This window comes from Nannospalax galili, unplaced genomic scaffold, assembly GCF_000622305.1.
Source record: "Nannospalax galili isolate Female #2095 unplaced genomic scaffold, S.galili_v1.0 scaffold674, whole genome shotgun sequence".
NCBI lineage: Eukaryota > Metazoa > Chordata > Mammalia > Rodentia > Spalacidae > Nannospalax > Nannospalax galili.
Genome location: NW_008335202.1, coordinates 489,709 through 514,848, shown reverse-complemented (window position 1 = coordinate 514,848; position 25,140 = coordinate 489,709). Strand labels below are relative to the sequence as shown.

At 39.4% G+C, this 25,140-nt stretch overlaps 1 protein-coding gene across 4 annotated transcripts in view; it reads left to right on the top strand.

Annotated features, from left to right (window-relative positions):
- The window catches only part of Dock4 (dedicator of cytokinesis 4), a 492,219-nt gene that overhangs the window by 390,453 nt on the left and 76,626 nt on the right, over window positions 1–25,140 (top strand). For all 4 annotated transcript variants that reach the window (XM_029561952.1, XM_017797318.2, XM_008829790.3 and 1 more), the window contains exons 27-30: window positions 3,719–3,813; window positions 15,082–15,157; window positions 16,887–16,987; window positions 17,529–17,587. In XM_029561952.1, coding sequence (XP_029417812.1) covers window positions 3,719–3,813; window positions 15,082–15,157; window positions 16,887–16,987; window positions 17,529–17,587 — 331 coding nt within the window. The remainder of the gene's footprint in view (window positions 1–3,718; window positions 3,814–15,081; window positions 15,158–16,886; window positions 16,988–17,528; window positions 17,588–25,140) is intronic.

Genomic DNA, 25,140 nt, shown 5'->3' with positions numbered 1-25,140 from the left:
TTAGCCCATCTTTTAATTGGGTTGCTTCTTGTCTTGGTTCTCTGTTTTTTGAGTTCATTATATATTCTGGTTATTAAACCTCTGAAAGATGTGTTGCTGGTGAAGATTTTCTCCCATTCTGTGGGTTTTCTGTTTGCTTCCTTGGTTGCCTCCTTTGGTGTACAGAAGCTTTTTAGTTTAATGAGGTCCCATTTGTTAAATCTTGCCCTTGTTTCCTGAGCAATTGATGTCCAGTTTAGAAAATCCTTTCCTACACCTATATCTTGTAGGTTATTGCCAATGTTTTCTTCTAATGGTTTCAGAGATTCAGGCTTCACATTGAGGTCTTTGATCTAGTTGGAGTTGACTTTTGTGCAAGGTGAAAGATAGGGGTTTAGTTTCATTCGTCTACAGGTAGAGATCCAGTTTTGCCATTTGCTGAACATGCTCTTTCCTCCCATGAATATTCTTGTCCCCTTTGTCAAATATCAGGTGGCTGAAATTGCATTTACTCATATTTGGTTCTTCAGTTTTGTTCCATTGATCTGTGGGTCTATTTTGTGCCAGTACCATGTAATTTTTATAACTATAGCTCTGTAATACAGCTTAAAATCTGGTATAGTAATCCCCCTGGCATTGCTGTTAGTGCTCAGGGTTGTTTTGGCTATCTGAGGTCTTTTGTGCTTCCATATGAATCTTAGGATAGTTTTTTCCAATTCTGTGAAAAATGTGGGGATTTTGATTGGTATTGCATTGAATCTATAAATGACTTTTGGTAGGATGGTCATTTTCACAATATTAATTCTTCCAATCCATGATCAGGGGAGGTCCTTTCATCTTCTGATGTAAAGAAAGAGATTGAGTGGCACTTATTGGGGGAGGAAAGAGGAACATACAGGGGAGCTAGCACTCAGGTCCTGGGCTTTAGATACTGAAACTGAATATTACCTCTTGCATGACAAATAGTGGTTAAACTAAGTTGCAGGTTAGTACACAGCAGAACATGATGTCTTCTCACCATGTGGTCTGAGGAAACATTAAGTTTAGAAAAAAGAAAAATAGCAGGTTACTGTATAAATAGGTAAGTGATCATACTAATTTTTACCAGTCTCTTCAAGCTGTAGGAGACCCCAAAGCCCTCATGTTTTCCAAATACAAAAGCTCAACTCTTCAAAGATGAAATAAGTCTCCAGAGTCACTGAACTGTTTATTTACTTGCTGAGCCAGAGTTAAAATCTAGATTTTGTGGTTGTCTGTAAATTTTTTTTCTTTCTGGGTACTTTGAGGCACAGAGAAATTTTCTCATTAGAAATAATGATTTATGTCAGTCCAATGTCACATGCTATTACAGCTCTTTATTTTGTGAATGGAAATAAGAAAATGGGAAAGCATCTGGAATAATGTGCCCTTTGACCCCAGTGCTGCAAAAGAAAAGCTGAAGTTGCCAGCTAGAAGGATAGAGACTTGCCTCTAGAGCTGCCTTCAGTCAGTTCTGCAGCTGTCAGCCCAGTCCGTACCCACCCCACCCCACCCCCGACACACATACAATGTGCAATGTGAGACCTCCAGTTTCCAGTGCTGACAAAAGTTATAAGGTGAAAAGTCTGTGAAAATCAGACTCCCTGCTTACGTGATTTTACTTCATCTATTTAAGCAAATGCAACACGATAAACTTTTGAAAGATAAATGCAAAATTATCTTGTCAAAGATATATAGTCATGTCTGAGAAACCCAAAAGAATCACCTGGAAAAAACATTAGAATAATATTTAGAAGTACTTTTGAAAGGGCTTCTTACAGTTTTAATATGCTAATGACGTATTGTGTAGGGCTAGAAGGACCCAATATGCAACCCAGGTTCTCATGTCCAGTGCTTGCTCTGCCACTAAGCTACATTCCCAGGCTTCCACATTATCTGACCACATCATCACCTAAGGCAGTGGAGTACCTTAGGACCCATCTGGTGACAGTGGAGACATAGGCAGGATCTGTGTGGCCTTTTAAGGACAGATGACCTAGTGTGAATGTTTGCACATGCTGCATACTACATATCAACATATGTGTGTGGATGCCAAAAAAGCTAAAATAAATTCCTGTCAAAATATTTATGGGCTTGATTGAAGCTGTTAGAATGTGTAAAAAGAAAAACATACACACACCAAAAAGTTACCACATGGTTCTCAGTTTTCATTCTTTCTGTCTTCTGTTGATATGAGTGGCAATCATAATCTTATATTCAGCAGCTTACGTGTTTAACATAATGTGTTGCTGGGTTTGATAAATACAAATCTTGTGTTTTGAGTTGCTTTTTATTTTTTAAACAATATTACACTCTTGCTTTCAGTTAGATTGTTAGAGAAATATATTTAAAATAAAGCTTTTAAGTTTTCTAGTTGATAAATCTAACTAAAAACTGGTTGCACTGATCTCCTTTTGAGTAAAAGAAGCTCCAATTCTTTTACAACATGTGGTCTGTTACCTCTTGCCCTTCCTTTAAGTATCATGTGCTACAGTATTTTGGGTCCTAGCTCTTGTAATGCTTTAAGACGTGATAATTCCATGTCTGGTGATTGATATTTCTGTATCTGATGCCAGTTTCTTTTCAAAAGTGTTAAATGTTCTCACCACAAAGATGGTAACTATATAAGGCAAAGCATTTGCTAATTAGCTAGATTCAACGATTCCAAAATGTATATGTACTGTGAATATTTTATTGTACATGATAAAAACATGTAATCCTATCTACCAATTACTAACAAATCTTTATTTATTTTAAGATTTATTTTTAATTATAATTATGTGGGGAAGAGAGTATATGCACATAAATGCAGTTGCCTTCAGAGGCAGGAAGAGGGTGTCAGATTCCCTGGAGCTGGAGTTACGGCAGTTGTGAGTCACATGGCATGGATGCTGGGAACTGAATTCAAGTCTTCTACAAGAACGCTACACACTCTTTATTGTTGGCTGAGCTGTCTCTCCAGCCCTTAACAAAAAGCTTTTAAATTTAATATAAATAAAAGAGAGTGAAAAAGAGAAGGGGCCTTTCTGGGCTATCAGTTGTAACACAAATAGTACGTGCTGCTGCCCTCTGGCCTACTGCCTCTAGGAGGACTCTCTTGACACTCTTGTAGCAGGCAAGAATTCATCACTGGCCCTCTTCAGTATTCAGGGTCATTGGAATTTGTTCTGCATGATGCAGGCAGGAAGAATTACTTAGATTCAATAAGTCCACACACATCCTCTTAGTACTGCAACTCAACAACACCCTCTAAGACACACCGAGTTTTATAAAAGATGCTTTTGGTGAATATAACTCTCTATCTAGATTTCCACACTCACTTAACTGAACCAAGACAATTTCTTGTGCTCTAGGGTTGAAAAGTTGTAATGTTTAGGACACTGTAATGGAAGGAAGGGAAAATGCTTGTCTGCTTGTCTTCTGTTACAAGTTTTCCATTTTATTTCCAGAACTTAAATTTGTAGAACTTGTGAGGAGAAGTGAGAAATCATTTTACCCGTTCCTGAGAAGAAGGAAGGGGAGCATTTGGGCATGGGGCACAGAGCCAGTTGCTGTGGGTGTTGGGAATGGGACAGGTGTGGTCCCTTCTCTGGGTAGGTTTCAGAAGTAAGGCTACAGATGCTTTAAAAATGGCAGCATCGGTGTTGTCTATCTGTCTGTCTGTGTGTCTATTGACAGTCATAATAGATCAATAAAATCATCTCTTTCCTCCTTATCCAAGGACTTCCTGCTGCAGATATTTACTGTGTTCCGAATATTGATACGCCCAGAGATGTTCCCCAAGGATTGGACCGTTATGCGCTTGGTTGCTAACAAGTAAGTCTTTTCAGTCAATAATTGTAGCTCGAGGTACAGGAGAAGAAGGGGGTATAAAATCATCTTTGTAGTTTAATCACAAGTTGATACCACCAAGTCCTAGGGTTCTTTTTCTCTACCTCTAAATTAACTTTTTTCAATTTTTTAAAACAATATTTCTAATTGCCTTGAATTATTATTTATTGACTATATTAATATCTTCAGGAATCAAACAATATAGTCAGTTTTGGTGGTTTACTCCTATAATCCTAGCGCTTGAGAGACTAAGGCAGTAAGATTACCATGAGTTCAAAGTCAGCCTTGGCTACATAGTGAGTTCTAGGTCAGCCTGAGCTACTTAGTCATTTTTTGGTCAGCTTGGACTACAAAGTAAGACCATGTATCCAAAACACTAGTTTAAAAGTGTTTTCTAAATAATTTTTTAATTTTTACTTTTATTTTATGTGTATGAATGTATTGCCTGCATGTATGTAAGTATACCTGTGTTGTGTAGTTCTCTCAGAGGACAGAAGAGGGCATCAGATCCCCTGGAACTGGAGTTTCAGATGGTTGTTAGCCACCATGTGGGTGCTGGGATTCAAACCCAGGTCATCTACAAAAACAGCCAGTGCTGTTCCATCTCTCCAGCACCACCCCCCCAAAAATGTGGTTTTCTTAAAAAATAAAACAATCTAGCAAGATATGCACTGAGAAATCTCGTTCTCTCCCTTACCTGTCTGTGCCTTGCCCCAACCTTTGGTAACCACTTCTGTTTGTTTCTTACATAGCCTTCCTTTATAACAGGCCTATCAGGCAACATAATAAATACATTGCTCTGTACATTGCTTACACTTAAAAATCTAGGCAGATAGAAAGTGCTCATTCTTTCATGGTTTTGTTTTGTTTTTATTTTCCTTTTACAGTTGAGCAGTATGCCATTGAGTGGGTATATCATAATTTATTTAACCAGTTTCATGTTGCAGGATATTTGAGTCATTTATCATCTTAATTCTTTTTAACTCAACCAAATACACTTAGCATCTACCAAGTGCTGAGCCATAGGAATAGGATGTGAACTTTGATCTGGACACATGAAGATTGGAGTTCATTTCATTCATCTCTAGAACAGGATCTATAAGGAGCTGAAAGTAGTGTCCCACAAGGATAACACCTGAAGGAAGGGGCCAAGATGGGATATTTGGGTGTGGTCAGAATAGCAGGCAGCATCCCTGGACTTTGCTCTCTTGGTTTCCTGTCTCCCTGGTTTCAAGAAAGAGAATGAAGGTGAACTTCAGGAAAGCATCCTGATCATCACTTCCGAAATTGTGAATTAGCCCATTTCACTAACATTCTTTCCATCCGCCATTCTCCAAATGCCAGCCCCGACATGCTCAGGGTGAAGGGGGTCTCTCTGCACATCCTCCCTAGGCCAAGGTCACCATCTGTCCCCCCAGATGCCCAGGTATGATGACGGCGAGAACTCCAGGAACACAGGATTGGGCTCTGATTAGAAGTGCTTAATATGGCTTCGGCTGCAGGGTACATTTATAGACCTAGAGGTGTTAAAATGATGTGTTAAAAACTTTGTGAAGTAACAAATAGTAAAATGTGGCATATTATATTTTACATAAGCACCGAGCAGCTTTTCCACTTAGAGGACTAATTGAGACGAGTGAAATCACTCCCTTCAGAATTTAGCATATGTATTTTGATATCTGTGAGTAGAATCAAGTGTCTATTTCTCTGGATGTCTGGATGCTTCAGATTTAAGTTGCAGCTTTTTCCATGCATTTATTTGGTCTAAATCACCAAAGTTTCTGGGTACCCAGAGAGGTTTATGAAGTGATCTGGGGAGCCAAGTAGGAAGGGGTTCAGGCTGTCAGCAGCAGCAGCATTGCACAGCACTGGCTTTTGTCACTCTGCTTGTTCCTCATGCACAGCCACATTTTAGCTTCAATTAAATTTTTCAGTGGCAGACAAACTGAAAATCAATTTAGCATTTTCTTCCTTAGGCATGCAGGCTCTGTGTTTGAGCTTACTGGAAGCCATGACAATAGTGTGATTTTTTATATTAAACACTGTCTCTGTCCAACCCACCTAAAGATTCCCTACTACATTTACAAAGGCTTTGGTGGACATACTAGTAGGTAACAGACTAAGAAGAGCACATTCTGCTTTTACATAAACATAATGATCAAGGTTTCCATCTACAATACTGAGCAAATAAGAAAATTTTTCTAAAGATGAGCTCTGTGTAATACATTTTCAGTGAAGATTTCTCCCATAGTAGACCCAAGAATAAGGTCATCAGTTTTTGCTAAGCACAATGCTGTCATTCCATTGCCACCCCGTCTAGTGCCGATAGCCGTCTGGCCCTGCTTCTCCATGGCAATGGCTGGTGGCTGCATGTCCAGCCTCATTCATGGGCAGGACTTCAAGTTGAAACAGACTGCCTCTGCGTGCTGCCTCCTCTAGATTATTTGTCTTTACTGTTAACCTGTATAACACTAATAGAAAAGTAAGTTTCTGAGTTGAGTCTGGTGGTACACACACCTGTAATTCCACACTCAGGAAGCTAAAAGCAAGATTGTGAGTCTGAGGCCAACTTGGGGTATGTAGCAAGATTCTGCTAGAAGGAAGGAAGTAAGCAAAAGAAAGAGGAGAGGGAGGAAGAGAGGGAGGGAGGGAGACTGGGAGGATGGGAGGATGGATTTCTTAAAGATGTCCAAGAGATTTAAAATATTTTAAAGAGTGTACACTGAAAGAAAATATTGCACTTTGCTAACTGCAAATGCGAGTTGTAAGAGTTAGATCTGTCTTTTTAAAGTTCACCACCTTTTCTTCCATGCTGTTAACTTTCTCAGATAAGCTTTTGATTAAGGCTTCTCAAAGAGTCCCTTTAACCCAAACTTCCATTTCCATTAACCCATGTGTACGCTTCATACATGTGCAGTTGCTAACAGCTAGCTGAGCGATCAACTTAACCTTGAACTCAACTAAATAGTGTACCCCTCAAAACTAATATTCTTTTGTGTATTCACCCTTTATTCCTGTATGCAAGTGAGTTAAATGCTTTAACTTCACCCATAGCTGTAGTGTCTCAATCTTACCACTTCTGCTTTAGGTGGCCTCTTTCCAAAAGGTGGGATCAGATGCGAGGTGCATGGCTTTTATTTATCTCTACCTGCATGTGTAATGACTTGTAACACTGCAAATACACCAGTCTCAATTCCACAAGGACATGCAATTTCCCCTTTGTCTTGCCTAGCTACCCTATGCCCATTGTAAGCAATGGTAGGTGTTTCTAATGAGGATAATTGCTCAATCTGAGATGGAAGGAACATAAGGACAGTGAAAACTAAGTACCAAAAATACAGGACACATTGAGAGACATTTCTCTCCTCCCCCTTCCCATACACATTGTGAAATAAAGTACAAAAATAAAGTCTCAACTTTATGCATCTTTTGTAAGTGATAAATTTTATAGCATTCTAGCCTGCTGGGGAAAATTAGTCCTTCACTTGAAATCTTAGGTCCTTACTTTGTTTATTTTGTGTGCCTATTGACTTCAAACATACCATACAATAACCAACTTAAGTTTCAAATGAAAGATACAGGTTGTGTATGTGTGCTTGTGTGTGCATGTGTGTGTATTTATGCATCTTTTGTAAGTGATAAATTTTATAGCATTCTAGCCTGCTGGGGAAAATTAGTCCTTCACTTGAAATCTTAGGTCCTTACTTTGTTTATTTTGTGTGCCTATTGACTTCAAACATACCATACAATAACCAACTTAAGTTTCAAATGAAAGATACAGGTTGTGTATGTGTGCCTGTGTGTGCATGTGTGTGTATGTGTGAGTGTGTGTGAGAGAGAGAGAGAGAGAGAGAGAGAGCAAGAATGCAAACAACTGATTTGTTCAATCAACAATCCTTAGAAGAGGTCATTCACTGACCCATCTATACTGCAGGTTTTTCTGGTGCCAAATTAGTATAAAATTAATGCTAAAAATACAAAGAAATTGTGTCTGTGAGGATATTTTTGAAGGGAATTTTATTCTGGACTGAAATAGGGAGGATTTCCATGAAGGGGTGAAACTTGAGCCGAAAGCTAATATAGGAAGCGAGAGGCAAACAGCAATGAAAAAAATATTACCTGCCAGTAGAAATACATACAAAGAACAGCCCTGTGATCAGAGGGAGCATAGCCTTCTCAAGGAGCGTGGAGGAGCTAGTTAGAAAGGGAGTGACCATATGGCCCAAATATTGGTGGATAGAGAAACAAAAGATCAGCCAGGGAGCAACAGCTCAACCAGGGAGACGATGGCCTGGACAGGTGTGGCAATGAAGGTGTTGAGAAGACTGATTGAAGTTAAGCATGCTGAGGCTTGGATGTGACTGGATATGAGTAGAGGAGAGACTGTGAAAGATGGCCTTTAGGGTTGTGGCCTGAGCAAAAGAACCAACTGTGCTATCAGTCCCTTAAGTGGAGAATACTGAAAGGAGTACTTAGGGGAGTGGGAAAAGGGAAGAAGTCAGTGGTGAACATGAGTTTAAGATGCTTTTAGGGGCCAGGTATGAAGCCTGTAATTCTAGCATTCAGAAGGCTGAGACAAGAGGATTGCCTCAAGTGCAAGGCTAGTGAGTTCTTGGCCAGCCTGAGGTATAGAACCAACTCCTATCTCCAAAACCCAATATACAATATACTGTTAGATATCCAAGTAGAGATGAAAAAGAGGAAGCTGAGTGTGTGTGCTGGACCTCAGGGAAGAGGTTGGGGCGGGAGCTATGTTTTTAGGGCAGTGATCTAAAGCTAGGTTGCTGAATGAGGGCTCCCAGGAGAAAAAGTATGCACTGAAATAACACACCTTAGGACTGGCCTGCAGCACATCATCATTTAGAAGTCCAATGCTGAGCTGGCACCCTGCATAGAGAAGCCAGTGGCCTGGGACCCCAGGAAGAAAATATTTCGAGGCAACAGAGCTAGAGCTGTTTGAAGTGGTATGCACCAACACTTGGCCCTGGGAGTTGGCGCTGCAGTTGGTACCGGTGACCTTGACAAGTGCTGTCTCAGTGGAGTGGTGGAGATAAAAACCTGATCAGAGTGAATTCAAGAGCAGATCTGGGTGAAGGAACTGAAAACAGTAATTATAGACAGCTCTTTTGAAGAGTTTTGCTATAAAAGGGAACCAAAAACTAGTACTATCTCTGGAAGGAGTTATGAGGACTAGAATTTGTTTAAAAATATAGGAGAATTTAGCATCTTGACATAGTAATAGGAATGACCCAGTAAATATAGAACTACTGATAATGTTAAAGAAAATGGGTAATTAAAGGAACAGTGTCCTTGGGTCTGACAGAAGCAACACTGGATTCATTATTGCTGCGTCTACCAGTCCTGACTCCTCTCTACCTGTCTACAAGGATCGTGCACCTGCAAATTAGTCCACTGTGCAAGCCTGCAATTGACTTCAGCTCACACCATTTTGGTGTTAAGACTTTCCTAATGAAAGAAACTTACGACATGTAGAGGAGCACAGACCTAGTGAGGGAGGAGCACTGGCAGCTTATCCACAGTGAAGAAGAAAGGCAGTTAGGTGACACCCTGAAAACTGAGGGAATGTAATGAGCAGCCACTGACACAGCTACCATTGCTAGTTTTTATTAAGGGCAATTGTCCTTAAAGTGTAATAAGTGAGGAAGATACAGATTTTCATCAAAACTGCATCTTACAGTGATAAGTGTGTCAGATTTGAATAGTTATTACAACTCCTTATGCAAGATTCGCTTGCACACTGTGTATTTGGTGAGTTGTAAGCAGTTGGTAGGGAAAACGGATACTTGAGGAAAAAGCTTTCTTAGGGTTTGGGCCAAATAGGTCAAAATAGAGACCTAGCCTTAAGACTGATGGTGTAATTCATTGTGGTATACTGACCAAGAAAGCATCATCACAGCGCTTTGACTTCCTCTCTGCATGCTGCTTTGATGATGGCAAGGTCACACCTTTTCCTGGTTTCCTGCTTTCGCAAATGTGCCTCCTCCACTTGTATTATCAATGCCTGACTAATTTCAGCCTGATCTGGCAATTAAGTTTTGCAGATCATGAGTTCAAGCACAATGGGGCCAGCCATTCATGTTAGAGTAGGCCCACAGTGACACCATCACAAATAGGACCAAATTTTCTAGATGTCATTGAACTTTTAACCCTATCTGTCATCTGTCGGTAGCACCAATCCTCAAAGTGTGAACGAAAGAACAATTGCATGTACCAGGATCACCTGGCTCATCCGGGTTACAGACCCAACCAGGCCACGGGAGGTACTGAGGCCCTGAGGTTGTTTGTCCTTCAGGTGATTCTCATGCATGCTGAAGTTTCAGAACCCCTAGCTTAGATGGATTCACCTGCCTTCAGTGCCTTTGTGCTGATTTCTGCTGGCCCCAGTTAACAGGTTATAAGGAAGCCATACTTTGGGTTCGTTTTCCCAGTTTTTCAAAATATAAACATTGTGAATGCTCAGTTTATGTAAAAGGTGTCCATCTTGGTCGGTGTATGATTGGAGATGGCCTTATGCTTGAGCAGATTTTCAGGTTGGAATAGCTTTTGAAAGAACAAATTACAGAAAATGGATTTTCATTACGGGAGATGAATTTTCTTTGGGGGTGGGCAAGCAAGGGGCAGAAAAGGTTGATTGACGATCATTCTAAATCACAAGATGAAGTGACAACTGAAATACCCAAAGCAGTAACTTCTGTCCCTGTGTGCCAGTTCCTCTTTCCTGAATAGATTTTTTCGTTCTGTGCCCACGGAGATGATGGCTGTCAAAAGTGATCCTTGTGCCTGCATGTCTGTGACAGAGCCAGTAATATGGCCATTTGGGGTAGCAGATTGCAAACCTTTCTTCACTGTTGAGTTGGAGCATTTAAGATCTGAAATAGTCCCATGTTCAGAAACTGAGTCATGAGGAAAAAGATGAAACCAGAGGAGCCACATGGCTTTAAATAAATGGGAACAAGTAAAGAAAGTTTATCAGCTCATTCAGCACAGTGGAGCAATAAACTAAACTATGCCTTTAGCTGGCTTGGGGACCTCTGTGCTGGGAAGCTGTGGCTGAGTTACCATGGCAAGCTCAGGGAGCTGGCCCTATGACTGGGATTTAGAGGCATTGGGCATAAATGAAAGTCATTTGAAGTAGTAATTCTAAGAGCTTTTTAGCCTTGAGAAGCCTTATTTTTGGAGGGCCTACTCTTACCAAACTAAACAGCTTTGATACCATATTAAATAGCTATTCTGAGGAAAACGATTTACTGGCACATAAGGAAACCATTTAATTTGTTTGTGGGGTTTTGTTTTGTTTTGTTTTTTGTCTTTTTTGGTCTTTTTGAGACAGGCTCTCCCTGTAGCCCCAACTGGCCTCAAACTCACAGATTTGCCTGCCTCTGCCTCCCAAGTGCTGGGACTAAAGGCTTGCGCTACCACACCCAGCTGGAAATCATTTAATTTTGATTGGTTATAATTTATCAACATTTAAGCCGGACGTGGTGGTGCATGCCTTCAATCCCAGCAATTCGGAGGTAGAGGCAGAGGCCAGCCTGGTCTACATAGTGAGTTCTAGGCCAGCTGGGCTTATAGGGAGACACTGCCTCAAAAAGACCAAAATAATAATAATAATAATTATTATTATTATTTATCAACATTTGTGCATATTTAGGAATTCTTACAAAGGTACAAGAGGTAACCTGTAGTTTTCAACTTAGCAAAACATTGTACAAATATTAAATTGGGCAATTAATGAAATGTATTGTTACATTCTGCAGGTATGTAATTGATCACATCTTGGTTTTTCTTTTATAGTACTAATTTGCACCCATAATATTTTCTCAAGTCTCAGTATTTTGCAAAGCCACTGAAAACACCCTGTTCCTTTTTGAGCTGGGAGAGCAGGCAGCTTAGATGAGGCTGAGGGCGTCACTCTAGCTGTAAGATCTACAAGCTATTTTAAAGATCCTAAGAATCTGCTGAAATTCCTGCAGTCAGGAGAATGTGGATGCAGAATTTCTGGAATGCTTGCTTTTCTGACTCACTCTTCTCTAGAGCCTTCCTCTTCAAAGGGTGCTTTAGAGACCAAGAGCATTACCATCACTTGTAGTGTATTAGAAATATAGACTCCCAAGAACCACTGCAGGCTGACTGATAATCTCCATGTTAATTAGGTCACCAGGTACCCATTGAAGTTTGAGATCACAAAAGTACTTTGGAACATTGACGCTCAGCTCTGGGTACACTCAAGAATCACCTGGGAGCTCTGGAAAACTCGATGTCCAGGGCCAGTTAAAGTCTCCTATGGGGAGACCCTAAGTCTGTTTTTGAAAATCTTCAGTGATTCCAGTACCAAGACTACGGAGTTCGCATGTTATGTATCACCAAGTGCAGCTTAAGAAGCCATGAATGTTACTTGTGTGTTTGTGACATACTATGTAAATAATAATTTGGTAATCCTTGCTGGGAATTACTCAGTTGGAAATTTGAGTTGGTCCATTCCTTTCTAGGACATTAGGCCTAGCTGTCCAAAATCTCAGACATGTCAAGTTTCACTGATTGTACATGTTCCTATTTCCAATAATCCAAGCTGGATTCATGGATCAGACGGTGGTTTTCTATGTAAAGCTCTAGTGTAGTGGGACTATATATTTCTCCATTGAACATCAAAGCAAAAAGTTTAAGTTTCAAGGTTGGGGCTCAGTGAGTAACAGCACTCGCTGACCTGAGTTCAGATCTTTAGCACTCACATAAAAAGGTATGTGAGCTGGGTGTGGTGGGGCACACCTTTAACCCCAGCACTCAGGAGGCAGAGACAGGTGGATTTCTGTGTGATTGGTGCCAGCCTGGTCTACATAGCAAATTCCAGGCCAACTACAGGGAGACCGTGTCTCAAAAAGCTTTAAAACAAAAAAGCCGCTGGGCATGGTGGCACACTCCTGTAGTCTCAGCACTTGGAAGGCAGAGGCAGAGGCAGGCAGATCTCTGTGAGTTCAAGGCCAGCCTGGTCTACATAGTGAGTTCCAGGACAGCTGGGGCTAAAGGGAGACCCTGTCTCAAAAAGACAAAAAAAAAAAAAAAAAGCTATGTATGGAGGTGCAGGCCTCTAATCTCAGTGCTAGGGGGCAGAGACAAGAGACAAGAGGATCACTAGAACTTGCTGGCCACCAGCCCAGCTGAAAACAGCAGGGTCCAGGTGAGAGACCCTATCTCAAGGGAATAAGATTGAATGAAAGTGATAAAAGACATTCTCCTGCTCTGGCCTCTGCAAATACACATGTGGACATGAGTAACACACACATATACATTAACACACACATGAATACAAAATTTTCTTGGTTTGTTGGCTTTTTGGAGCATTTCTTTGCTTGATTTTGATGTTAGGGACTGAACCCAGGCTATTCCAAATGCCAAGCACATATTCTACCTCTGAGTTGCACCTCTAGGCCCCTAAAATTCTCTCCATTAAACTTAGAAGTCCTTTAAATGCTAGACAAAGAGCTGCTTCTAGCCTGATAGGATTTCATCTTCTGGCTTTAGTTTCATGTCAAATTTGAGGAAAATCTTTTGGGGGACCTCTGTAACTTTTTAAATTTTCATCATTTTGTAATTGTTGTTGTTGTTTGTTTGTTTTGAGACAGGGTCTCCTTGTAAGCCTCAGCTGGCCTGGAACTTGCTGTGTAGACCAGGCTAGCCTCGATGTCACAGAGATCCGCCTGCCTCTCTCATCATTGCTTTTGCCAGCATCTGCACAAAGCAACCACTTTTCACAGTCTGCAGGCGATTCATCTCTAGTGTAACATTTGCTAGTGATGTCTGCCATTCAGGGAGCTGAGGAAACTTGCAATTCTCAGTCTTCTGGGTTTGTTTTTTTTTTAATACTCTCATAGTAAAATTGTTTGAAAAGTATAATGAATTATTCAAAATGTACATGTAACACGCCCCACCCCTCACAGCAGAACAGGTGCTCATGAAGTTCTTTCCTCTTTTACCTTGAACGTCTACATTCAATCCTCCAACCTTGCTAATGTTTCCCTACACTACAAAAGGGTGCAATAGTGAATTCTCCAGCGAATGATAACAGTAATGAATAATTATGTCCTTCAGTGACCATAAATATTACTTTAATTAGTAAATATTCTTTAACCTGTATATTTACCATTTGTGTAACAGGAGTAGGTGTTTTGCTCCATCTCATTTTATCTTATGAGGAGAACTGGGGTGTTATCTCATCCTGATCCTGCATTGCACATTCATCTCAGAACAGGGTAAAGAAGTTTTAGATACCAACCTATTATATATCAGTACTTGGTTTATAATAAACTGTTAGCTTATCTTGTTTCAACATTAAATTAGCCAATTGCAAACACCTTCGAATTTTCATATATACTTTCCTGGCTATAAAAAGGAGCAGATTTAATTCTGGGTGTGATGGTGCACACCTTTAATCCCAGCCCTTGGGAGTCAGAGACAGAGGGATCTCTGTGAGATGGAGGCCAGCCTGGTCCACATAGTGACTTACAGGCAGGCTGGAACTAGGAGACCCTGTCAAAAAAGAAAGGAGATTTTTGAACAAATTATAGAACTCTAACTAGAAGTAAGCAAGAACCCTCACCAAATCCTTCTTTCTGAATTCCCCAAACAAGATAAATGTAGAATTTAGGTATGGCTTTCTCAGTTAGCCTCCCTTCATACTTCCCTGCCCTTGCCTGGAGTGGCTGTGGCACTGTTTTACACAGGTTAGTCCCTGGTTACTGACACTTTCACAGTAATTGTCTCTTTAGTGGCAGTCTGGTCACCCTAACAGTGACTCTGCCTTCCATAGTCCATTCATGTCCCCTAACACTTAAATGAGGAAGGGTAGGGAGAGGCATCTAGTGCACAGTGCATCTGTCATTTTATCCCATTTATTGCATCTTTAGGCTCTGTTTCTTTCATAAAGTACAGGATGTTATATTTGCATTAGGTACATTTGCTTTGTTCAGAAATTAATAAAAATATTATTAGATATCAAGATATATTTCTTTCTGAATCATTTGAGTTTATAAATCTTTCTGTGCATCCATTTGCAAAGAAACTGACTTATTAATAGATTCTTTTCTGTTTTAGTTTTTTGAATCACCTGTCATTGTTCCAATGCCTACTAAGGAGCTTTTCTTTTATCTTAGATGAGTTTTATTCTTATCTATCAAATGATTTTCACTAATCTGAAGCTTCAGCTCAGAATATGTTTTCTCTTTTTTTAATCACTAGTGTTATCATTACAACAGTTCTGTACCTCTCAGATGCACTTCGCAAGAACTTCTTAAATGAAAACTTTGATTATAAGGTAAGTATCTATTCTATGACTGTCTGGCTTGTGCTCAAGATTCATGTACTTTGAAGAGGTACCTAACTTATTTTCTTGGGCCATATTAGTTTTAAATTTAAATTCTTCCTCTTCTAAGTATGATTCCAGTATGTGACAAAGGGCATTTAACCCATGTTTTTAAGACTTTAAAAATAGTTTATATAAAGAAAAAATGATTTAAAAAAATAAGCACTTCTTTTCTAGCATCCCCCTTTTTGGAATGAATTAATGAAAAGCTCTGAGTTGTTAGTGTGATTCTTCCAGGCAGGGCTCTCCATCAGCAGGATCACTGATGCTGTACCTGGATGCCTTTCTATCCTGACTTCCCTTCTCAATGATGGTTCTATTCATTACTTATTTCCTGTTTTTTAGTAACATGTTCAAGATTAAATGTTTAATAAGATTGGAAATGCAAAAATGCAGAAAGTACAAACACAATGAAATTTTAATGATTATATGTTACCCTGTAATGATTACTGTGAATATAATATATTGAATTTTCATAGCTAAACTTCTATTTTTAACAAGATTTGGGAACTTTTTGTTTATTTGTTTGATGCATACTAGGCAAGTGCTTTGCCACTAAGCTTAATCCTCGGCCCTCTGCTTTTTGATACTTGTTTTTCGGCACTATTTTATTCTTGTAAATTATTATTTCAATATACATTCTTGTGAAATTAAAGTTGGCATGCACCCTTAGTTCTTCAGATAAACATTTTTAGTTGAAGGAGTTGGCGAGATGGTTCAGCAGTTAAGAGCACTTACTGTACTTAACCAAGTACAGGTTCCAGCACCTATGTCCAGGTGGCCTGCAGCTCCAGATCCAGGGGATGTGACACCTTCTGGCCTCCATGGAGCCACACACATGTGACATATACTCATAGGCAGATACACATGCATATACATATAAATAAAAATAAAGTAAATTCTTCAAAAATATTTTTATTGGAATTTCTTTTTTATTTGTGTTGTCTGCATATTATCACAGATATTCTTTGCCATGTTTCTGCTTGTTTTTTTTTTTAATGTTTGCTTTTCCATAGTATCAATGAGGACATAGTTTCCTTCCATCATGCCCTATGTGTTTTCCCTTCACGGTTAATATCTGGAAATTTTATCCTGAAGTCTTTCTGATTCTCTATTTGGTGCAAGAAAACTTAGACTCAAAAAATTTGTCTGAACAGGGAATTTTTAAATACTTTCTGAATTTAAAGCAATTACCATCACATCTAAAGATGTGAATGCATTTTTAAAAGTTCTACATTAAAAGGAATTCCAAAAATGAATTCACACATATAATTTATGAATATATGGTACTTAGGCCTACCTGGAGAGACTCAGACTTATCAAAAGAAAAAAAAAGAAAGAAAGGAAAGAAAAAAGAAAATGTCTACCTGTCTACCACTTATTATATTTCAGAGAGCTCATGGACTCTGTAATTCAAATTTGAAGCAATACCTAAACAGTTTTTCTTTAATTTCATTACTTTACTATGGAAAATTTCAAGCATACTTTATACAAAAGTAAGGTGGTATAATGGTCCTGTATGTTCACATACAGCTGAGGCTGTTAGCAAGACATGGCCAATCTTGTTTCAACTTTGTTCTCATCGATTCACTGCTTTTGAAGTAGATCTAAGGTATTGTATCAGTTCATGCGTACTTTTCTGTAGCACAATGCTATTTTAAGTATCTTGTTCTTGTTTTAGATCTGGGATTCCTACTTTTACCTTGCAGTAATTTTTATAAACCAGTTGTGTTTGCAACTGGAGATGTTCACACCTTCCAAAAAGAAAAAGGTATTAGAAAAGTAAGTACCATGTGGGAAATACTGCCTTTGAAAAGATGTTTATTAACGTCATTAACAAATAAGAATGACCCAAACTGGAAATAACATGTGCCAAAGCAATTCTTTGAGGCTTTTTTTAAAAAAGGGAAACCAGTATTTTGAACTTTTTTACACTTTTTCTTCTTCTGAATTTTCAGGATTCAAAACTATTATAGAAACCAAAAGTTATGAGTTTATGTGGGTATTTGACTTGGGGTACTAGGACATGTTCATTAAATATCTTTAAATAAAAATGTCTTGTATTGCTGGGTGTGGTGGTACAGACTTTTAATCCCAGCACTTGGGAGGCAGAGGCAGGCAGATCTCTGTGAGATCAAAGCCATCCTGGTCTACATAGTGAGTTCCAGGCCAGTTGGGGCTATAGGGAAATCTTGTCTCAAAAAGAAAAAAATAAAACTGTCTTGCCTTCAAGTTTAGAATGATAAATTGTATTCTAAAGAATCACAAGTACTTCTTTGTTCTGGAAATTTTGCATCAGTTTTGATTTATTTTTCTATTTCAGGTATGGTGATATGAGGGTAACCATGGGCTGTGAAATTTTTAGCATGTGGCAAAACCTAGGTATGTGATGAAGAGAGAAGGCCTCCACTGCACAGCTTGCTACTTTACCTAAGTGCACATAAGAAGAGTGATTTAGGGGCTGGAGAGACGGCTCTGCAGTCAAGAGCACTGGCTATTCTTGCAGAGAACCCAAGTTCAGTTCCCAGCACCCATGTGGTGGCTAACAACCTTCTGCAATTCTAGTTCCAGGGGATCTGGTGGCCTCCAAGGGCACTGCACACATGTGTACATACATACATACATACATACATACATACATGCATACATACATACATATAGCAGAACACTCATATACATAAAATAAATAAAATATTTTTAAAAAGAAGAATGAGGGCTGGAGAGATGGCTCTGGTAGCACTTGAACATTGCACACATTACCTAGCCATGAGCTAGTCTTTCAGAGTTTGGGACTGTAATAACAAAAAATTTCTAGAGCTCTAGATGCAGGGTGTGAATAATCATAGGTTTAGATTAAACTTTGTGAAACATTGGCTTAAGCATTGCCTCTCTAAAAAGACCTTCAAATCATTGACCTAAGTTATCATCAAAAGACTTTAAAAGCATCTGCAGTTGCTAAGAGACTGTTAGATTCAATTTTGTTCGTCTGCCACAGTGTAGAAAGCATATTATCCCAGAAAATTGATGGCATAGATCTGACTGCACAGAAAAGAATAATATTTGGAAAATAAATTGTTCTGAATTTCATTGGCATAAGATATCTTTCTAGAGATTCATTACACTTAATTTGGCATATTAACTTTGTAGGATTTTTTGCATTCATTAGCTATTACTATGTTTTAATTCCCCCTTGTGATTTATTCAAGTGATTGACTTATTTGAATTGAATATGTAGTGATATCGGGCTCATCTAATCACATCATGGAGGTAGTAAGATTTGTTTTCTGTTGGTGAAAATAGAACCATAACTTGGTTTGAATTCTTAATATAGAGTGATTTTTTTTTTACCAAAATACCTATATCCCTCAAATATGCATAGCAATTTGGGGGAGTCTTATTCCACATAAATGCCTGCTGGTGAGCTCAGAAAAACAAAATGAGTTAACATCTGGAAAATAAGCTCCAATTATGAAAGGCCAGCCAGAAGAAATCATGATGTCTTTGGACTCAGCTCAGGAACAACATGAAACATCTTGGTTGCAGAGCACTCATCTTTTTATTATTATTATTATTATTATTATTATTATTATTATTTAATTTTTGTACATTTCATACAAAACATCTCAATGAGCTTTATACCCCATCTGCACTCCCCCATTTTCCCTCCCCCACCAAATGCATTCTGTCATATATGTTAAGGCCTGTTGAGTTAAGTTCGTGCACCCAGATGTCTCTCAGTACAAGTTCATCCACTGGGGTCAGCCTATCTATAGTCTCTCCCTTAAAGGAGATCAACTCCCCACCACCCAGCAGTAATCAGATGCCAATAGTTCTTCAGTTAAGGTTAGGGCCTGCTGCCCATTTCTCCAGTTTTATGTTGGGTTTTTGTCTGATTGAGTTTGCATGGGTCTTGTGCATACTGTCACCATTGCTATAAGTTCATATGAGCAAGGTCCCAGGGGCCTGGAAGACTGTTTCCTTGTGATCATGCACCAACCTTGGTGGAGCACTCTTTCTAGTGTCCATGTTTGGCTGACTCTTTGTGTCTTTCTTGTTCTCTCAAAAGCAGATCATGGGCCTTGTTGCATCCAGATTGCATGTAGCGTTAATTTAACACAGTGTTTCCTGATGATGCTGTTTTGGCATGCTTTTCCAAGAGTTATGGTTGTTTGAGGCTCTTTGCAGAGCCTATTTGGAAATCACGCTGGGTTACTAGGCACCATGGCAGGTTTTCTCTGAGCATTGCCCTGTGTGATTGTATGTACATGACTTTTCACCCAGGCGAGGATAAAATAGGCACATTTCATAAACTTTACCATTTTTATCTTCATGACAAAGCAAAAATGTTCCCAGCTCTCTAGGGTATGTGTGAAATTACTTCTCTATTTTCTTCAGAAATCCAGAAAATTTAGAAAATTTCTGCAGTACATAGGTCTCATAATGCAGCAGTCCCATTATGCAGTGGGCCAGCAATGTCCACCTCATTCAACTGGTGTTGAATACATAAAATACTAGAGAATAATTGATATATTTCATATTTAATGTAAAGCACAGTCAATTCAAATTAACGGCATTCATGAAGAACTGGCAATGGACAAGTTATTTTGGAGACAGTAAAAAAAATGCCTCATACTTGTTAAGAGCTTAGTTTTGAAATTTTTCATTTTAAATCTTTTGTCTAATATATGCAAAACAAGAGAAAGGGCTGGTGCAAAGTTGCCATGTTTTAGTAAAATGACTAAGCTGCTATGAGTTCATAAACCAAGACCCTCCACCCTTTAATAGTTACAAAGAACAGTTGTAGGATATAAGCTTGTGCTGCTAATGCATTTTGCCACTTGAAATTTTTCAGTTGGTCTAATTTTAAAGTGCAGATTTTATTGGGTATTATTTTAAAAGAAGAATTTGGTTGTCGGGATGCCTTGAATTCTTACATATGCTAGAAATGAGATCAGTTTTCCATTCTGCTAGAGGGGTAAGGGAGGGAGTTCAAGGACACCTGTAACTTATGATGAGCCTCCTAAATAAAAGTTGAAGAATTTTCAAAGCTGGTTGTTATATCCCCCAGTCTTACCTGTGAGCAATTTTTCATCTTTAGAATAGCTTGGATTTCATCTCTGGCAAATGCCTGAGAAAAATAATTTAAAGGAGAAAGGGTTTACTTTAGCCCACAATTCAGAGGTCACAGACCAAACATTGACTGACTTCATTGTTTAAGCTGTGGTGAAAGAGAGCATCATGGAAGGAGGGGTCACAGCTACTCACCTTATGGTGCTCAAGATGCAGGGAGGGAAACATTTCCATCCTGGATTTATCTCCATCCCCTTTGTTCTATCCAGACCCCCAACCTAGTGGATTGTGCTGCCACACTCAAGACTGGTTTTTCCCATTGTTAGTCATCTCTAGAAACAAATACCCCAGAGGTGTGCTTTACTAATCATTTCCCAGGCATTTCTCAGTCTAATCATGTTCACAATCAAGATTAATCATCATATAGTTTTATTTTTGTTTTGTGTTTCTTTTTGTTTTGAAGAAAGTCTCAATATGTAGCCTAGGCTACCCCTTCTCCCTAGCCCCTGGTAGCATATCTACTTTCTGTATCTCTGAATTCATTACACTAGTTGCTTCACATAAGCAGAATAGTTCAGCATTTGTCTTCCTGTCATTGGATTACTTCTCTTAACGGATGCTTGCAAGCTTTACCCATCTGGTAGCATGTGTCAGAATCCCCTTCCCTCTTAAGGGTCAGTAATATTCCGCTGTTATGGATATGCTGCATTCATCTGTCAAAGGATCCTTGGGCTGCCTCCACCTATAGCTGTTGCAGGCTCTGCTGCTGTCAAATGGGGTACAGGTGTCTCTTTGAGGTCCTACTCTCTGTTCTTGTGGGTGTGTATGCTCAGAAGTAAAATTACAGGTCATATCATAATTGTGTTTTTAATTTTTTGAGGCCGTCCCAATACTGTGTTCATAGCTGCTATCCCATTTTACATTCCCATCAGCAGAACACAACAGTTACAGCTTCTCCACATCCTTGTGGATGTGAAGTGACTTCACACTGGGGTTTTCATAAAATATCATATTTTTAAAGAATAGGGGCCAGCTAATGATAAGTGAACACATTTTCTTAACTATCTTTATTTCCTAAATTGAAGAACTAAAAATATTCTGTCAAGAGAAAGGAAAAGTTATATGTTTTTCCCCAAAATTGTGCCCATTTCTGCCTACACTCTAAGAATAGTCTGCAAAGGACAAGCTTTGTCCTTGCTACTGTAAGGACCTTTGTCCCTCATCTTGCTGCATGGTTAAGTTTTTACTTTCCATTTTTAGATGAAATCACATTCTTACTAAATATAAAGTGCACACTTTGTTCCACATTTGCAAACACAGCATCTTGTAACTGCTGTAGAAAAATCAATACTTCCCTAACAGGCTGCTCAGCGTGCATAAATATAAAACTTCAACAGCCCAAGTAGCAGGTGCCCCAGATACTTCAAAACAGGACCATGTGGCTGATAATTAGACACAGGAAAGTATACGGACTCTATGGTTTAAAAGGAAACCATTTAAATAAAGTTTAGTTTGTTGTTGCTATACATAGCTCAAAATTTTGCTTTGGTGGTTCAGTAGGGATTACATTTTCAGTGGCTGGGGAGCTTGTTCAGGTTTACACACATTCTGTGCTTTCCAAAGTCTGTTTTCAGCAAATAAGGCTATTGTGCAAGTATTCCGGCACAATAAAGATCAAGTGTGGCTACTCTCTGGTCTTTCTACTGCCAACAGAAAAAGATGGCTACAGACTGTAGTCGATGGGCCTTCTTTGAATTGTGATTGGAATGAAACAGTTAGAAATCACATACTTCAGAACTATTGGGAAATTTAAATATTTATTGGATTTTAAGTCAATTTAAGGACCTATAGTTTGACTCTTTTGGCATGATAGAGGGATTGTGATTGTACATTCATAAAACATCCCATCTATTAAAGATGTTTTCTGATTGGTGCACACACCTGAGACCTGTGTGTCAGACGTGCTTCAAAACTCTCTAGGTGTAAAATTTAGGTGGGATGTTAGTGAAACAACAGTAGCAAAAATCCTGATGCTGCTGGAAATGGGCCATGGTTATGTGGAGATTTGTTTTACTCGTCTCTATATTGTGTGTCTATTGAAAGTTTTTTTTTTACAAACAAGAAAATTGAGTTGTAAAATATCCATAAATATGAGATTTTTTAAAAGGAGATTCAAAAAATTCTTAAGCAAATAGTAGTAAATAAGTTTTAGTTCCTCTCCTGTTCAGGCCCTTTTCCACACAACACACACACACACACACAGATTTGATATCCTACATAGTGTGGAGGTAGCACAAGGCCCCTCAGAGTGGGTCAGGCACTAGATGGCCCTAGTCCTGGTCGACTTCATCTCTTCAGTGTGATAATACTGAATGGCTGGATTTTGTACCCTGCAGCCAGCTCCTAGGGCAGGATCATACGGGAGCTTCACGTCTGTCATCTTCAAATCTGTAATCTTTCCAGTCTCCCCCAACACATATACACTGGAATCTCCTCCATTTTCTCCTCTTTCTTCTCTCTTGCCAGGAAATCTTGAATAAAGAGTGCATTTAAACTTCTACAAATAACAGTAAGAGTGCTTGAGTCCAGAATATTTTTGCTTTCTACCCTGAGAAAAATAACTGAAGAAAGGAATTGCAAATGCTAGCTACTTGCTACCTGAAGTGTGCCTGTCGAGAGAGTAGAGGAGAAAGATGAATTACACTTCTATCTTAAAGGATTCATTTTTTTTTTTTTCTGGAAAAAAAAATCCAAAGTTACATTCATAAGGAAGTTTGTCTTTAGATATTCTTGCAGTGTTAAGGAAAACAAAACAGCCTTTTGGGAAAGACAAAAGATTACCTGGGTCAAAATACAGGCCAGAACGCTTGAGAAGTTACAGGCTGAGTTCCTTCTTCATGTATAATGGGAATGGATAAGCAATTTAAAGATGGTGGATTAATGTAAATTACTTTTTTTGGTCTTTTTGAGACAGGGTCTCCCTATAGCCTGAGCTGTCCTGGAACTCACTGTGTAGACCAGGCTGGCCTTGAACTCACAGAGATCCGTCTGCCTCTGCCTCCTGAGTGCTGGGGTTAAAGGCACGCACCACTACACCCGGCTGTACATTACTTTTAATCTAGCTTCCTGATGTTTTTATTTGTGAGTTCATCCCAATAAAATTATTTTTATATTAAAAAAAAGATGATAGGCCAGGGAGATATCTCAGCAAGTAAAGGCACCTGCCACCAAGGCTGATTCCCCCAGGATCTATATAGTGGAAAGAGAGAACAGACTCTCACTAGTTGTCTCTGACCTCCATATGTGGTGCACAAGCACACACACATACACACAAAATAAAAATCTTTATATTTAGTTTAATAATAATAAAGGTGGTGAAAAACCACCTACCATTGATGAAAGCTCAGTGAGACAGGAAGGAATTGTTTTGTGGCTTCAGTGATGTAAAAAGGAAATTTCAGGTGGACAGGGGCCTAAGGATTATATCTAGATATGGGCTTCTATTTAGATGCTCAAAGCCCTTTGTTTCAGCACCCTGAAACTAAACACATGGTAACATCAACATAATCCCCAATTACGATGGAGTCACTCCCAATAGTGTGAGGTCCACGTGGGGCTCCCAGTCCCAAGAATGAAGAACCCAACAAGTGCCAAGGATGCTGTATGTTGACCCTAGCGACTGAGAGGATCTCTGTCTAGTGAGGCACTCCAGACACAGGGCAAAGGTAAGGACATCTAATCATAGTTGAGGCAGATGTTGGAGACGCCTGGGACAGTGTTGTTGATTATGGTTAGGAAAGTTCTAGATACAAAATCCGCTAGGTGTCATTTAGGCCAGTGGCCTCTGTTTAGGACACCTCCCAGGTAGATGGAAATCCAGAGGGACAAGCTCCTAAGGAAGAATGTGCAGTTTCATCTCCTCCTGTTGTTGTTCTGGTCTCCAGTGTGGGCAAGCAGCTGCTCAGGAGGGCTTTGACTGAGGGAACAGAACTTATATTCTAGCTGATGTATTGGAACTCTACTGTTTGCATTTGACAAAGCCAAAACCAAAAACTCCCAAATTAAACTTGTGTCAAGAAATGCATGGTCTCTTGTGTAGCTAGGAGGCCTGCCAGTAGACCTGGCTTTAGGAATGGATTTTCTAGAGAATATCCTGGCTGATGGTTTCCTACCTATCCTTCACTTAGGCTACTGACTTTAGTCTCAGGAACACTACTCAATGGGAAGACTGTTTCTGAAGGCTTGAATTATATTTGTTTCTTAAAGGCCCTTCTAGAAAAGACCTTAACGACTGTGAATTGACCCCATTGGGTGATGGACCATCATGAGCCAACCCCCAGAGACAGGGATGAAGCTGGTATTAGGACAAGGCCCAGATTACATGTTTGCTCCAGAACTGGAGTGGGAGATTGTCATTCCATGTGGAATGACAGATGAAGAACTTTCCCAAAAGACAATTCTGGACAGAGAACACATGTGAGAGATTCTTTCAGCCAAAATTTAAAAGTCTCCCTCTTCTTCCAAAGTTTTAAATTTATTTGGTAGGTTTTTTATTGTTTTCTTTTGCCTTTGGCCTGTCAACTTCAGCCTCAAGGGAATAAAATGACACCAGCCTCCTTACGTTTTCTCTTTTTTTCCTGCCCTTTAATTCCTAATTGGGCTTCTCCTTATTACTGTGCTGCCAAGCCCAAAGTCCTGTGCTGTTACAACCCATAGGAAACACTATTTTCCAGACAGCTGGTCAGTTACTCATATGTGTGGGGTCGCCCCCTCTCCTCGTGGGTCATTGGCCACCATTCCACGAGGACAAAGGGAGCAGAAGCAATGAACGGGGTCAGGATGGCCAGTGAGCACTGATGGAAGAA